Source organism: Gavialis gangeticus, unplaced genomic scaffold (assembly GCF_001723915.1).
Source record: "Gavialis gangeticus isolate Ggan-Ray unplaced genomic scaffold, GavGan_comp1, whole genome shotgun sequence".
In the NCBI taxonomy this organism is placed as follows: Eukaryota; Metazoa; Chordata; order Crocodylia; family Gavialidae; genus Gavialis; species Gavialis gangeticus.
The window spans coordinates 36,934,670-36,950,733 of record NW_017729004.1 but is presented as its reverse complement, the minus strand read 5'-3'; the positions used below and the strand labels follow the sequence as shown (position 1 = coordinate 36,950,733).

The 16,064-nt window shown below is 42.6% G+C and overlaps 1 protein-coding gene across 2 annotated transcripts in view; it reads right to left on the bottom strand.

Moving 5' to 3' along the window:
• ARMC4 (armadillo repeat containing 4) overlaps positions 1–16,064 on the bottom strand; it is a 247,586-nt gene that overhangs the window by 187,009 nt on the left and 44,513 nt on the right. For both annotated transcript variants that reach the window (XM_019508240.1, XM_019508241.1), the window contains 3 exons: positions 11,441–11,655; positions 2,804–2,920; positions 2,453–2,597 (listed from right to left, as the gene is read on the bottom strand). In XM_019508240.1, coding sequence (XP_019363785.1) covers positions 2,453–2,597; positions 2,804–2,920; positions 11,441–11,655 — 477 coding nt within the window. The remainder of the gene's footprint in view (positions 1–2,452; positions 2,598–2,803; positions 2,921–11,440; positions 11,656–16,064) is intronic.

Genomic DNA, 16,064 nt, shown 5'->3' with positions numbered 1-16,064 from the left:
GCATTAGTAGAAGTATTGCTAGCAGATCAAGAGAAGTAATTATACCACTCTATTCTGCACTGGTGAGGCCATATCTGGTATACTGTGTTCAGTTTTGGGCCTCCAAATATAGAAAGGATATGGATAAGTTTGAGAGAGTCCAGCAGAGAGCAACAGAAATGGCTCGAGGCTGGGGCATGTGACTTATGAGGAGAGGCCAAGGGAATTGGGTTTATTTAGTCTGTAGAAGAGAAGACAGAGAGGATTTGATAGTAGCCTTTAATTACCTGAAGGGTGGTTCCAAAGAGGATCAAGTTAGACTGTTCTTAGTGGTGACAGATGGCAGAACAAGGAGCAATGGTCTCAAGTTGCAGCAAGGGAGGTTTACGTTGGACATTAGGAGAAACTTTCTCACTAGAAGGGTGGTGAAGCACTGGAATAGGTTATCTAGAGAGTTGGTGGAATCTCCTTCCTTGGAGGTTTTTAAGGCCAGGCTTGACAAAGCCCTGGCTGGAATGATCTAGGTGGGGATGGTCCTGCTTTGAGCAGGGGTTGAACTAGATGACCTCCTGAGGTCCCTTCCGACCGTAATTTTCTATGATTCTATGAATGCTTCAAAATAAACATTGATTTTAGCCATCAAAATTATTAAAAAATAAAAATCAAATTCTGCCAGTCAAAGTGCTTGTTGCCTTAATAAAGGGTTTTGGTGAGTCAATCCAAGAGTTGTATGAAGTAAATGTCCAAAGAAAAAAATGTTTAGATCAATTCAATTTATCATAGTTTCTAAAATTACATCTCAAACAGTTTTATAATTCAAAAGGTATTTTAGTTCACCTGTAAAGTATGCAATATATAGCATTAACTTTCCAAGAATGCACACAAACACATAAACATGCACGTCCATGCCATGCACACATATATCCTGAAAATAAAGTCTATCTATGTAAATCTATGCAAATATTTGTGTCAATTATTTTAAATAAGCTGAAATATTAAAAGTTTGTACATGAACATTCTCTTACGCCAGATATGTCATGAACACTTGCCCACATGAACAACAAGAATGCCAAAAATTCTACTTAGTCTGACCAGAAGTGCAGTATTTGCACTTGAAATATAAATTAATTCCATGTGCAAGTTAAAGTAGCACTTCATTAATAAAGTGCTTCTGCTGTTGTCTGTGGTATAACACTGTAACATCTCCCTTCAGCTTTATTAGACACTTCGGAGACTAGTTTTATGCATCTAAGAATCTCTAAGGACTTAGTTTAATTATATCTCATTTAAAAACTCGTATCAAGTTTTCATGTACTCATACATGCACAGATATATATTCTGAATTTTGATAACAGAACTGTTTTCAAGTATTCATAATGTTATAAAAAATGTTCCTTGGGGAACACAATTCCCCATATTTGCTTTAAGCCTCCAAGTAAATCTGTTTTTGCTGAAAAGTTGAACAACCTCTGTTCAGGCCATTTCTAAAACAAAAAGCAAAACATTTTTCCACTTTCAAACATTTTTGCACGATGTTCATTCATAATGGAGTCATACACAATGGCATACGTTTGAACATTTGACCAGGTCACATACAGTCATTTGAGGATTATGTAGAGAAAAGAAGAGTTGTGAGTTATATCAAAGTGGGAGAGAATATCAATTCTGTCAGTGTGGGGGTAGTAAATTCTGGGAGGTCAACATCAGGAACAAATTCCAAAGCTAAGAATTTAATATGGAAAACACCCACTCCATTACTGAAATCTCAGTTAAAATAGCAAAATTGACAGCAGCAGCTTGATTATCTCAACTACTGGGAAACCACATTGTGAAAAAGATTGTCTTTAACGAATACATGACCCAGACCATGAATGTGACTTATAAATCATATTTTGTAAATCTCACGAAAACTTGTAACGACAATCTTCCTGGGGGAAAGGATAATTAGTTTAGAAGTTCTATTGAATAGTGTTGTTTTTATTATGTAAGACAAAGTTTTTGAAGTATCTTTACTTATATGCTACAATATATTTTCAACAACAGTCAATATAATAAACATTTTATTGTTCTAGAGGACCCCTATTTCTCTCTTGATGGCTAAGAATATCTGACTAGTTACAAGACAATATAATGATTGAGCCCAGCGTAATTAATCATAGTTGATGAAAGATTTTAGGCAAAGAATTCAGTTGTAATGAGAGCTCTTGAAAGCAGTTATCCACCTAAAGAAATACTTTAGAATACTACAACTCAAAATCAAAACCAAAATCCAAGTAGCTAATAAAGGAATTGTATCATTTTATATTTTATCATATTAAACAGAGAGATTAATCTGGAGGTTGTCTACCAAAAAAGAAAATAAAGTTTAAGAGAAGAGCGAGTGATGGCATGCCCAGAGTTCCAGAATCATAATATATGAGTTAAAAGCCTTATTTTTAAAATACTTGGGGAATTTTTTAAGCTTCTTTCTTACCTTCAAATATTTTACAAGTTTCTGAATTTGCCAATATTCAGATGGCAAATCAGTATTTCCTTCCTGGTGACGTTCAGGCTGTTCTTCATCTTCCTCACTCTCTGAAGAACTTTCACTAGCTTCTTCAGACTTTTCTGACACTTTACTAGCAATAAATAGAGAAAAATGCTTGCTTTATTAGCTGTAGACTATTATAAACAGATACATCTATAACAGATTCAGCAGGATTTTTCATCATTAGAAAAAGCATTCAGGGTTAAATTTATCAGTTGCTGAGTAGGATTATTGTATGTGCTGAAAAATAAATGAACTGAGTAAAGTAAGAAAAATAAATAAAATAAATAAGCATACCGTTTTGCAGCTGATTGTGCTTTAACAGATCCAGAGGAAATTATACTTGCTTTCTTCTTCAGTTCGTGACTAACAGGTCTAACTTCTTTTTCTTCTTTGATGTCTTTTTTTGCAGCACTGTCATAAAAAACATTTTTGGTTAAATATCTTATTCTGTGGTTTGTACATGTGGTGGTGTCAGTATATGAGAATGTGTGTACATTAGCGCAATGACTTTCATTAAGAAGTTATGCTTAATCAACTAACACTGCTATATTAGCATAGTTAAATTCTTAAAACATGATACAGTAGATGGTCATCTGCAGCAACACCTTTTAAGAACAATAGTCTTAAAGCAACATTTCCACTGCAAACACTGTCAACTGCGGAAACATTTTCTCTCTGTGCATTTTCTATACAGTAGCAGCAACACAGCTGCTATGTAAAAAAAACATTAGTGATGGGCAGATGTAAAGTTGTGATGTACAGTATGGTCACATTCCTCCCAATTCCTTGTGTCAGGTCACACAGCAGCTTGTTGGAGTTAATTTTTCTTTTGTTTCTCCCCAAGAAAGAAAATGTCCATGTCTAACACTTGAAGAAAAAGTCAAGATGATCAGAGATTGTGAAGTTCTAAGAATTAATCAAAGCTAAGCTACTGTCAGCTGGGAATTGCACAGGTCAGTTGCATGCAAAATCTGGAAGCAAAGATTGCAGCTGACCATAAGGCCCACACTACACATGCAGGTAAAGGCATGATAGGATCTAATGTGCGATTCATACAATCACACCTCCTGCCATGCCACGTGCACAGCAGGAGGTGTGATTGTGGAATTGCACATTAGATCCCATTATGCCTTACTGCTGGTGCAGGGGGTGCCCAATCCTCGGGTCCCCCTGTCCCAGCAAAAAGCAAGAAGCAAGCTTCTGTGGCTGGGAGCCCCATGCACCCCAGCTGAGGGGCTCCCAATTGAGATTGCTGATGCAGCATTATTGCCGCCTCAGGGGGTGTGGGAAACCTTGGGGCTGGAGGATCACTGTAGGGTGAGTCTCCCCCTGGGGGTGCATGAAACCCCTCGGGCAGGAGGATCACTGCTGTAGCAAACTCCCCACCCTGACAGGGCTCCCAGCTGACAGGGCTCACAGCCACAGGGTGCAACATGCCCAGCATAAACCCCGGGGGCCGGTGGATCATGGCTGCCATGATCCCCAGGGCTTGGGAGTATGGGAAACCCCTGAGGCCTGAGGATCACGGCAGGGGCAATCCCCCCTGCCTTAGGGATGTGGGAAACCCCCAGGGCCAGAGAATCACCGCTGTGGCAATTCACCCACCCTGGGTGTTTCCCACACCCCTAGGGCAGGGGGATCACTCGTCTCGCAATCCTCCAGCCCTGGAGGTTTCCCTCATCCCCAAACCCTAGGGATCATGGCAACCATGATCCCCATGGCCCAGGGGTTTTACACTGGGGATGGTGCACCCTGCAGCTGGGAGCCCTGTCAGCTGCAAGGGAGACCCTGCTACACATGCAAATTAAAACTCGATACCAAAGAGCTGTAAATTTAGCGCACATTTTTGAGGTCTAACTTTATAGCTGGTTGGAGCTTTTTACTGTGTGATAGCTACTTTGCATGTGTAGCTGGTTTCCAGGTAATTTCACAATTAACCAGTTAGTTGCACAAAACCTATAACATGTAGAGGGGGACCTAAATAACAGATTGGAGAAGAGCTGCTGTAAACATGTACTTGAAGGGCAAAAAAACAGTCAATGAGCCTCCCTTTATAAGGTTCAAGAAGAAAAGGACACATAGAACAGTGCTTTTGGGACCCACAACCAAGGAAAAGACTCTTTAATTTGTTGAAACAGTTGGCAGATTACCCAACAGCTGAGCAACAGCAGAGTTAAAGACTTCCTCATATTATTGAAAAGGTTTCCCTGACTGACATCTGCAGTGCTGATGAAGCAAAACTTTATCTGAAACAGATCTGTGACCGATAATATCTAGGAAAAAAAAGGAAGAGCCAGACAATGGGCAAGTTTCAAAGAAAGGGTAATTATAATTGTATGTACCAACAAGGAAGTGAGGGAGAAACACTCAGTGTACATTGATCACAAAGTCAAAATGTCTAATTTTTTTCTGAAAGATATTTCTACATTTCCCTCTGAATTATGACAGGTCAGAAAATGAAAAAGCGGGATCATTAATGTCAGATCTAGAGCCATCAAATAAGCCTTTTATTTGGATAACTGTTCTACACACACTGAAGAAATGTTTCTCCCTAACATTCAGCTCAGATTCCCACCCACCAACAGTAAAATCTTAAGGCAACTTATGGAGCAGGAAGTCATTAAGAACATGAAGGGACATTACTGAACAGAGGTTGCAAAGTTGAATTTTATTGCTCTTTTTATGGACCCTAACACTGATATTCAGACTGGTCTGAAATGTACAGATTTGTTAGATTGTGTTAATCTTGTTGAGGCATGGAAAGTCAGAGAGCCAATTACAATGTTCAACTGTGTCAAAAAAATAAATTGTTGTGCAAAGAGAAAAAAGCAAAGCAGGATGTGCCACTTCCCCTCTGTGCTCCAGGTGCAGCAGGCAGCCTGTAGCAGCAGCCGCTTCACAGGTGGAGGAGACATGGGCCCCCAGGACCCCTGCCGGGCTGCCCCCAATGGCAGAAGCACCACCCCCAAGGGCCCCTGGGTGGCAGAGAGTCCCAGACCTATCCAGGGCAGGGTCCGAAGCCACGAGTCCCTGCTGCTGAGCTGAGCCATGTGTGGCCAGCTGCAGCTGGGCTCTAGACACAGCAGCAGCCACCTCTGCTGCCTCTGTCCCCGCAGAGATAGGGAGGGAGCCCCCTGTGCACCTGGAGGAGCCCCCTTGGGGTTCCAATCATCCCATCACCCAATGGGGCTGGGGCCCTGCTTACCTTCCCCTGCTCCTGGCTGAGCTGCAGTTCAGTTCCTCACCATGGGGGCCTCAATATGGCTCCCACCCCTTCCTTCCCCCACAGATTGACCTGCTGAGGCTGGGGGTGGTGGGTGCATGCATGCGCATGTTCCCAGTTGTCCTCCCAACCCAGGATCAACCTATAGAGGCTTGGGGATCAACCAGTTGATCATGATCCCTGGGTTGGTGACCACTGCTTTAAGACATTAAATCCCATCTCCAAAACAAAAATGTTATTGAGAAGAAGAGCAAATTAACAAAGTTCTTTCACTCAAAATAAGAGAGTTCACCCTTTTTAAAATGATTTGCATGTTGATGCCAACAGTAGAAAAAAAGCACTTTATGATGAAAATGGAATCAATGCTGTTCATTTGCTAATGGTATAAATAACACTCTCCTTCTCCTCCCCACAAAATACTTTTCAACTCATAGGAAACTTTTGGGGTTTTTTGAAAGAAAAAGCACCACAGAGGTCATGTGTACATCAGGGCCCGGGAGAGTATCTGTTCACCAAGGCACCCCAGGGGAAGACAAGAAACAGTGAGAAAAAATTATTGAAGATCGCTTCAGATTGGACATAAGGAAAAACATCCTTACAATTTGAGTGCTGAGGTGAGGGTTTAGAACAGACTCCCTGCTAGGGGTGGTACAGTCACCCACCCTAGCAATCTTCAAAAAGCCTCCTGATGCCCACCTTGCTGGAGTCACCTGACCCCAGCAGTCTTCCCTGCCCAAGTTCAGGGGGGCTGGACCTGATGATCTTGTAAGGTCCCTTCCAGCCCCTAATATCTATGAATCTATGAAATGTAATAATACTGTACAGTGTAATAATGATGCTGTAACATCAGTAATGATAAGCATACACTTCATTATTAAAACTGCAATTATTTAGTCTGAATAGTAAGAAAAGTACATGAACTAAACTTGAAAAAAAACAAGAATAGCTCATAAATTGTAGGGTTTTTCTGTTTAAAAAAAACAGGGTGCTGTTGGGCAGAAGATACTCTCTATAGCCGCAAGAGCCACTTAGAGGCAACACAGCATCAGAACGCTGATACGTTGCTACCAACAAACATTTGTGTTATGCTATATTATTAGGGTGCATTACATTATGCTTGGAATATGTGGGCACATCTACATGTGCTATTAATTCAAAGAAGGCTTACTGCGCAGTTCCCAGCTAGCTCCAGGCTGCACAGGGAAGCAGGGAGCTCCCAAGTCCCAGTGATGCTTGGCTCCCAGCTCCTGTGGAGGCAGAAAGTTGCCCCATCCTGGTACCGCTCAGCTCCCAGCTGCTGGAAGGAGCTGGAAGCCAAACACTGCCAGGATTAAGGGAGTTCCCTGTCGCCTGTGGCCCCTTAGTGTAGGGACTGACCAGGAGCAAATTTGTTCCCGGCCAGCATCTACACATGTGCTACTGCACAGTATCTACTGCACAGTTACTTTACTACCTGTATTTACAGGTACTAACTAACTGGTCAGTAGACAAATTTACTGTGCAGTAAATGTCCACATGTGTAGATGGTGATGCTTTACTGCACATAGATTAGTGTACTACACAGTAACACGTAAAATACACACATATATTTTCAATACATACTTTCACCAGGATTAAATAGAGAGGGAATAGTATAAAAACTAGCTGCAGAAGCTGTTGGTTTTAAAATGTGAAGATAAAAATAAAATGTTTTACTAGATTTTTTTCAGATTTGTACAATGCTAAGAATTGGCTAGACAATATACAATAGAACTTCATTAATTGTTTTAATTAGTTCTTGCTGTTTTCCAAAAATTGAGATGGCACAGTCTCTGCTCCAAAGAGTTTATAAAATAAAAAATAGAAACAAGACAGTCAGTAAGGAAGATGACCTGGGTCAAAATCCCAATAATCTAAATTTAGGTTTTAAAATCCAGATTAAGGTACCTACATAGAGTGATCTGATTTTCAGAAGTGTGAGTACATGTTATTTTCATAAATTCAAACAAAATTTGTGGGTGCTTGCATCTTCAGAAAATCTGGCCACTTTTGTTTAAGAAAATAAGTCAAGATTTAAGTGCCTAAATTTAGGCAACCGTATCTGAAGATTTTGGCCACAAAACAGAGCTGAAGTGGTTGATAATTTAAGTGTCCATTGTTAAGCAATAACAAATATGTTAAAGCACAATGATTTTGTCCAGATTTTGTTAAGATATAGAAACCAGCTAAGAAAACCAGCGTGTAAGCTTTATAATAAAAGTGGGTCTTTAGAAAGATCTGAATGAGAAATGGTTAGTCATCTTTTCAGTTTGCTAGTCTGCAGCACAAAAACCATACTGCAGCAGAAAAATAAACACACGCAGAAACAGAGCATTCCTCTTCTCAACCAAGCTGTAAATTACTCATCTATACATTATTTAAAACTAGCTAGCTGCAAGTCCACAACAACTATGGGTAGTTTGGGTTTAATTTCTCCCTCAGTGGGTGTGTCCCCATGAGTGCATACATGTGGTTTGTGGTGCCACCAACCCATCTGTGCTGGTAATTAGCAGCATGCGCCACCCAAAACCAGAGCCTGGATGGCCAGTGCCATACTGCAGCTGCTAGTAAAGCTCTGCGCACCCGGATCACTGCTGCTGCAGTCCTGGGAAGCCCCCAGTACCCCAGGTAAGGTGCAGGGGCCAGTCCAGGTGCTGGCCTCAGCCTCCCCTTCCCCACCTGGGGCAATATGCCACACGCCACAGCACGTGTGCACGGACATTCCCAGGGACAACTAGCAGCATCACAAGTATGTGCTGATGATAGTTGTTCCTGGGGAAATGCACTTTCCTGCTCATGGGGATGTGCCCAGTGGGTGCATCCAGACAAGCACACGTGAGCTTTGTGGCACCTCAAAGTCTTTTGAGGCACTGCAAAATACATGCAGTGCATGTGAATAGATTCTCTGCACTGCATATTTGTAGCACAAAGAAAAAATTAGATACTGGGAACTCCTGGTATCAAAAAAAGGGGGCGGGGCACATGTGGCTGCAGCATACGCACCCCGAAACTGGAGCCTGGCCAGCTGGAGCCACACTCTAGCTATGTTGTCTATGGCTGCCAGCCAGCCTCTGTGTGCCCAGCTCATCGCTGCTGGAGCCCCAGGAGGTACTCAGGACCTCAGGTAAGGCTTCTCGGGCCAGCCCAGGTACTGGCCCCAGTCTCCCCTACCCCACTCAGGGCAATTTGCCACACATCAGGGTATGCATGCAGGGGCATTTCCCATGGACAAGTACCAATGGCATAACAATGTGCTGCTGCTATTTTTCCCCAGGGAAATGCATGCGCACGCTTGTCTGGACATGCTCAGTCTGTCTTTCATATGGAGTTTCAGCACACTTATAGCTCTGCCGAGGGCCAGATCTAATGGGATCTGGTTCTGGTCTCTGTCATCTAGAATCCTCTACTTCTGCTACCACAGGGCTACAGAAGGTCTCACAGCTGGATTTGGGCATTGTTTTTGGTTTTGCTCTGGTCATAATTATACAACTCTTAGGAAGTAAAGTGTCCTGAAGAGCCTTGAGTGATCACGCATTCAAGCTGTTGTGGATGTATGATTTATACATGGAAAAGCAACTAGATCCTTTCCAACTAAAATGTCCTACACCTGGGTTCTGACCAGAATACTACCATGGGGGAGGTCCTTTACACAACTGTAGCCTAATACTGTCAGTTATGACTAGGGATCTGGGTTTTCTGTTTCCCATAGGAAAGCAGAGTAAAACACATATTTCCCATTTTAGCAGAGAAACCCATGGATTTTGCAGTTTTGTAATGAGCCCTTTGCAGGCTGGCAGAGTTCCAGCCTGAAAGGAGCTGGGACGGAACAGGAAGAGGGTGGTCAGACACGGGGCACCATGTTCATGTGCATGTACATGTAAATGGCTGCCAGGCAGCTTGGAGAGCAGCTCCTACAGGTAAGTGGTGGGGGAGTTGAGGCCCCCATAGGAAGGGAGGGAGGTAGTTGGGCAGGGCTGGGGCTGGGTCTGCTGCCCAGCAGGGCAGTGCATGGGGCTTGGGGCCTGGGGCTGCAATACACAGTTGCAGGGCCCGAGTGGGGAGTGAGACGGGGCTTGTTTGGGGGGCAGGGGGTGGGGCCAGCTCCCTGCAACTGTGTGCACTCCTGGGAGGGCAGGGGGACCCATGCCCACCAGATATGTGCATGGGGTGGAGGTGGGAATGGGTTTCCTACTGTGGACTCAGGCTCCTGGCCTGCTGTCCTCCCCCGGGGCCTCCGCAGCCTAGCAGGTGTGACCCAGCAATGCAGAGAACAGTGGAGCCATGCAGGAAAGCTGCTTGCCTCTGCAAGCTCTGCAGTACCTTGGCAAGGTGTCTCCTGCATGCAGGGCTGCAGAAAGGGGCTAAATCCCCTGCTGCTGCCTTCATTGCTCCCGCATGCACAGGGGACACCACACCAGGGCAGTGCGGAGCTCACAGTAGCAACGAGCTGTCCAGCGTGCTGTTGCTTGCACCAGGTCCCCCCACATCCCCCCAACCCCCCAAGCGTGCACAGGGATAGGGAGCCAATCCCACCCTGGTTTGAGTCTGCAGCAGGCACCAGGGGGGGAGCCAGACTGGGGGCAGGGGCTACAGACCTGGCTCTCTGGCCCCATAGCCCTGGCATCTGGAGGCCCCCTCTGGCAGGGCGGGGGGAGCAGGGACTGTGGGTAGGGGGCAAGGAACACCAGCAAGGGTAGGGGGGGAGTGAGGGGCACCAGTAGTGTTGGGGGGGGCCGCTGGGGGGAGTGAAGGGCACAAGCAGAGCCAGGGAGCTGTGGGGGGCAGGGAGTGAGGGGCATCAGCAGGGCTGGGGAGGCTCTGGGGGGAGTGAGGGGCACTAGCAGGGCCAGGAGGGCTGTGGGGAACCTTTCATTTTAATAACGGTTTTTGGGGGGTTTACCAGAGAATTTGCAATTTTTTACCAGGGAAAACCAGTATCCCTGGTTATGACCATGCCCATAGGATTTGTCCAAAAATATCAAATGCAGCACATCAGAACCCCAGATCTGCAGAACATCACTTTCCTCTTTCCATAAGGCAGCCTCCTACTGCTCCCTTCAAATATTCACCCCCCACTATCACTTAGACCTAACATCTATACCAGATTCTGATTTCAAGAAAAAAAGTATATCAGTCTCCACTGCCAATAAACTCTCCCCTTACATTTCTAAAGATCAATATATCCACTGTTAACCATGGTTGTTGCAGGATAAAGTAGGAGGAGTGCATTATATGACGGGTAAAATAACAACTGGTAATCTTATTGATTGTAATCTTTTTCTAACATGCATGCTTTCTGCTTCCACTCAAAAAACACTTCTTGGATTAGATTGCCTATTCTTTTACGCTCCAAAAGACACTTTAAATAAGGAAAACAGTCTGAACTGAGGATTAAGTAGTGCAGAGAACTGCAAGAAATTGCCACCTCCTTCCCCAGTACTGGAGACATAACGATAATAGCCAAGGCTGAATGGAATGGGAAAGGAGGACTATGAAAAACTGGTTTACAGATAAGAAATCTTCCCGTAAAGTATTATGTGGTGCAGGGCTGTGAATGCTATTTTTCATGTACATTTTAAACTTTTTTTCTTCAGCTACAAAAATGTTGTGGTCCTACAATGTTTTTCCCAGCCATTAGTATACATTAACAAGGTCTACAATAAAATGCAGCTATTCAGATAATTACATACTCCTGGGAACCAGCAAGACCAATGTCCTTCCACTTCAGAGATGGTTCTAATTTCTTGTTGATGGGCTTGCCTTTTACAGGAGGACTCTTCATTTTCTCAAACACATTCTTTTCTGAACAATCATAAAACTTCTGGGATTGGCCAGAGTCCTCAGTATCAACTATTTCCAGATGCTGCTGTTTTTCATGCACTGGTTCTTCAAAAAAAGTATATTCCTAGTAAAAGATCAGGAAAAGGTTTGTCAATCAAATTGCCACATGAATACATTTTTAAAACAATGTTATAAGAAGTCCACAGTATAGTACTCTAAAATGACATATAGTAGCATATACAAAACTTTCCATTCATTCTATTGTGTAAAATTAAATTGTATTAAAAGAATACAACATCCATATCAATGTGAAATTTCTGACGGTGAAAAGCAAATGTCACCAGGTAAAAAAATTAAAAAACATTTAAAACAAAGCAGTTATTAACAAAATTTGGAAATTCTTGAACCTACTATAATACTAGATGTTGTCTTGTACCTAAGAAGTGACACAATTTCTGACAAGCAACATTACAGAGTATAACTTCAGATCGGATATAAAGCCCAATTTTGCAAACTCTTTCAGTGAACTAACTGAACAAAAATTGTTTCCATGAATGAAAGTTTGCAAGATCAGGCCTTATTTTTTGTATTTAGAAATAAAATAATCAATACAATGTACTATATTAACATATTCGCTACCTGAATACTGAAAGATGATGCTGTAGCTCAAACTTCCAGCAAAGTTAATAATGGAATCCTGAATGCCTGTTACAAGTATAACATATAATGCCACTCCAAAACTTTAAAAAATATTCCAAATAATTCTTAATAAATGTACTGACCAGTTTCAAGTTTTTAAGCTTTTTTTTATAAAATTCATGTAACTATTTATATATACTTTTCTTTAGGCCTCTAAAGAAGGCATGTTTGTAGAACAGTCCTATGTAGGAAAAGAACTGAATGGCCTCTATAAACCTACAGCTGGCTCTGTCTAGTACCACAGCTGATCAAAAGCAGCCAGAAAAGAAAAGCCTCTTGTCAACTCTTATTTTCTATTGGACCACACTCACCTTCTACAGGAAAAACAGTTTATGGGCTTTATTTTTCATTATTATTGAAGCTGTCACCAACAGATAGCTAAAGTCATTCCTTTATGTACCTGGCCCAATACATTTTTAAAAGACTGTCACAGTGTGGCTTGCATTCTGTTATTTAGTTATGTGAATTGGCCATCCTGTGCTTTCTGACCCAAATACCAAATCTGCCCATATTTACTAAAATATTTTTAAAATATAGTCTAGAGATGACACATTTTTAATACATGCTAAACTGGTCAAGTTAGATCCTTCAGCTTCACTTTATTTTCATGTTAAAGACACAGGGCCAGCCTGTCCTATCCTGTGAAAACTGCGGCCTCAGGGGGCCCCACAGCAAAGGGGCCCCCCCCAGTGCTGGCTTCTCGTCCAGCTGCTCACCACCTCCCGTCACTCCCCCGGTCCTGCCGCTGCTGCCACTGACTTCTTCAGCCGCTTGCCACACCCTGTCCCCTGCCACTGCTGGCTTCTTTGTGTCAGGGGGCCCCCAAAAATTGTGGGCTGTATAGACACTGAAATGCTTTTTACAGCTCCCACATATTGACCGCACTAACACACTACGAACAAGTACAAACTTCCCAGTTCCAGTGCTAATCTATACAAGACTAGTAATTAGGGCTGATGAACGATTAAAAAATTAATCACAACACATTGCAAGATTAATAAAAATAGTCACAATTCATTGCAATTTTAATCGCACAGCTAAACAGTAGTCAGCACACCCCCACTCAACAGCCTGGAGCTCATGCGCTGTGACTCCTCACCACCACCACCAATAGTGCACAGTCCCAGCTCCAACCCCAGCCCACCCCGCACCCATTCCAGACTCTCCCCCGCTGAAGCGGACCAGTTGGAACCCATGGGAACAGCCCTGATCCCAGCCCACCCTGCACCTGCTCCAGACTCACCTGAGCAGTGGCAGCAGCGGGGCAAAAGCTGCTGCTCAGCATGAAGGAAAAGCTGCCCCTCCGCATCACCACTGCTGGGTCCTTCTTGCTGCAGCCTCCTGGAGCCCATGCCCGGGCTACCCTATGGCTCCTCTGCACTGCCACCATTGTCCCACTGGGCAGCCAGGAAGCAGCAGTGATGGAAGTGCAAAGGAGCTGCAGGGCAGCCCTGGTGTGGGCTCTGGGTGGTTGTGGTAAGAAGGGCCTGGCATCAGTGAAGGGAAGGGGTTGCTTTTCCCCCTTGCCGAGTAGCAGCTTCTGCCTGTCCATTGCTGCTGCTGCTGCTATACTCAGTGTGGGTGGGTGGGTGAGTCTGGAGCAGGCACAGGGTGGGCTGGGATCAGGGCTGTGTGCATGGGTTCTGGCTGGTCTGGAGCTGGTCCACTCCACTGGGCAAAGCAATGTGTGCAATTAACACGATTAAAAAAATTAACACGTTAATTTGTTTTTGCTTTAATCGTGTAAGTTAACTGCAATTAACTGACAGCCCTACTAGTAACACAATATGCAAGCTGACTGTATCTACAGTAAGTGCACATGCATGTATGAAAATGGCAATTAATTTCCTACCTTATTGTTCATCATAGAAATGCATGAAAACCATTTACAACTACAAGAATAAGAAATAAGAATAGGAAACGCAATGGCACATCTACACGAGAGGCTGACTGTGCAGTAGTCCAATACTACTACACAGTAGCATCGCATGGCAAAAACAGTGATGTGACACTACACCACAGTAGTAATAGACTACTGCACAGCAGTCACAAAAAAGGTGTTCACCAGCACGACTGTGCAGTAACTCAGATTACTGCACATTTATTTAGGACTTTAAACAAAAATTAAATAAACGCGCAGTAACGACTATGCAGTAACGTCTCATGTAGATACAGCCAATGGATATTAAAAAAGGCACCAAAACATTTATAGCTTTTTAATTAGAAATTGCTACCTATCATTTTGTGGAAAGAGAATACAATTTATTTCAGATGGGGAGTAGTGTTAAAATAATACCATATACCCTCATTTTATTACAAATTTAAATACACGTTTTCAAAACTTTAGAGCTCTGTGCAATTCTGTCCTTTCTAACAAAAATGCTTACTGGATTCTCATATTTTTGTCATTTCTACCCCTTGAGAGTTCTAAACAGAGGCTACTAGTAGGCTGACTTGCCATTAAAACCAACAGCATTATACCTCTACAATACCAACTTTTATTAAATTCCATGTTTTGTATGTTGAATCCACAAATCAAGCTTTCCCACGGGGTAATACAATACACTACTACTAGGTTGCTAAAATGGTATAATTTATACTCTTAAATATAACCTACTCTACAGCAGTAGGGAATAAAATTAGAAGTGATTTATCTGACAAAACTGAAGGAAATGGAATATATACTTGTTGAATAAATATGTTTGTCACTACTGGGAGGGGAAAAAAGATCAAACTAAGAAAGGTATGTGTTCTACCTGATAATGGAGAACAATTTGTCATTTTATATTGGAGACGAAATTGATAAAATACTATCTTTTTTATCTTTAATAATCATCAAATGAGCTCAAACCTTTTGTGGTTATTTATTTAATTTTTTTTTACAATATCATACTTATGAGAGGAAATTTATATTTGGATACAATTTTAAAGAATTATTTTGTCTAAGTGGGGATATAGAATACATTTCAAACTTTACATACTCCACATTTTTTATACACAGAACAAATTTCTAAAGGTTAATTCCACCATTTTTAATACTAGCCACTGCTTTTACTTGAAACATATTAGATGTGACTCTCAGAACTGCCAAGCACCTACAACACCAGGAAAGTAAGTACTAACATAACACCTCTGGAAATCAGGCCAAGATATTTCAGGTTGGTCATACAAAACCTGGGAAACTCAAAATTACTTGTTACACTTGAAAGTTTGACTCCTAATTATTTACTCTTGTAATTAAATAAACTGAAGCTCCATGTAATGCATGGAGTCTATCAAAGACTAATTTTCATTCAGCTAACTACATTTTAAGATAAATAATTTGGCTATTTTAGGTAGGGGACATGTAAATTATGTTATAGCCAAGGCTTAGTCACTATTCTGGGTTTTGTGGGTTGCCTCAATTAGGGGAGACATTTCCGGCAGTCAAGTTATTTCTGTGGTGCAGTCTTAGGGTATGGACATATGAAAATTTAGCACAAATTTAGCATATTAAAAAAACGGGGCAGGGCTTTACCACCTGTGAGCTGCTCTGTGGAAATAACTTGGGTGCTTGCTGTTTGTGAAGTAAGTGAAAGCTAAGCTGTGGTAGCTTGATCTTTAATGAAACAGTGATAAGTTGCCACAGTATCACTGCCATGTGTTGGTAAAAGTGCACATACGGGCAAATGTCACGGAGCAGCTGACATGGAGTAAATCCTCCCCCCCTTTCAACCCAGGCAATTTATCCATAAAGAATTAGGTTCTAATGTGGTCACTTTCCTGAACAGAGTAGAACAGGGGTTTTCAACCTTTTAAAATAAGTGTCTCCCCGGGGGGGGGCGGGGGGGGGGC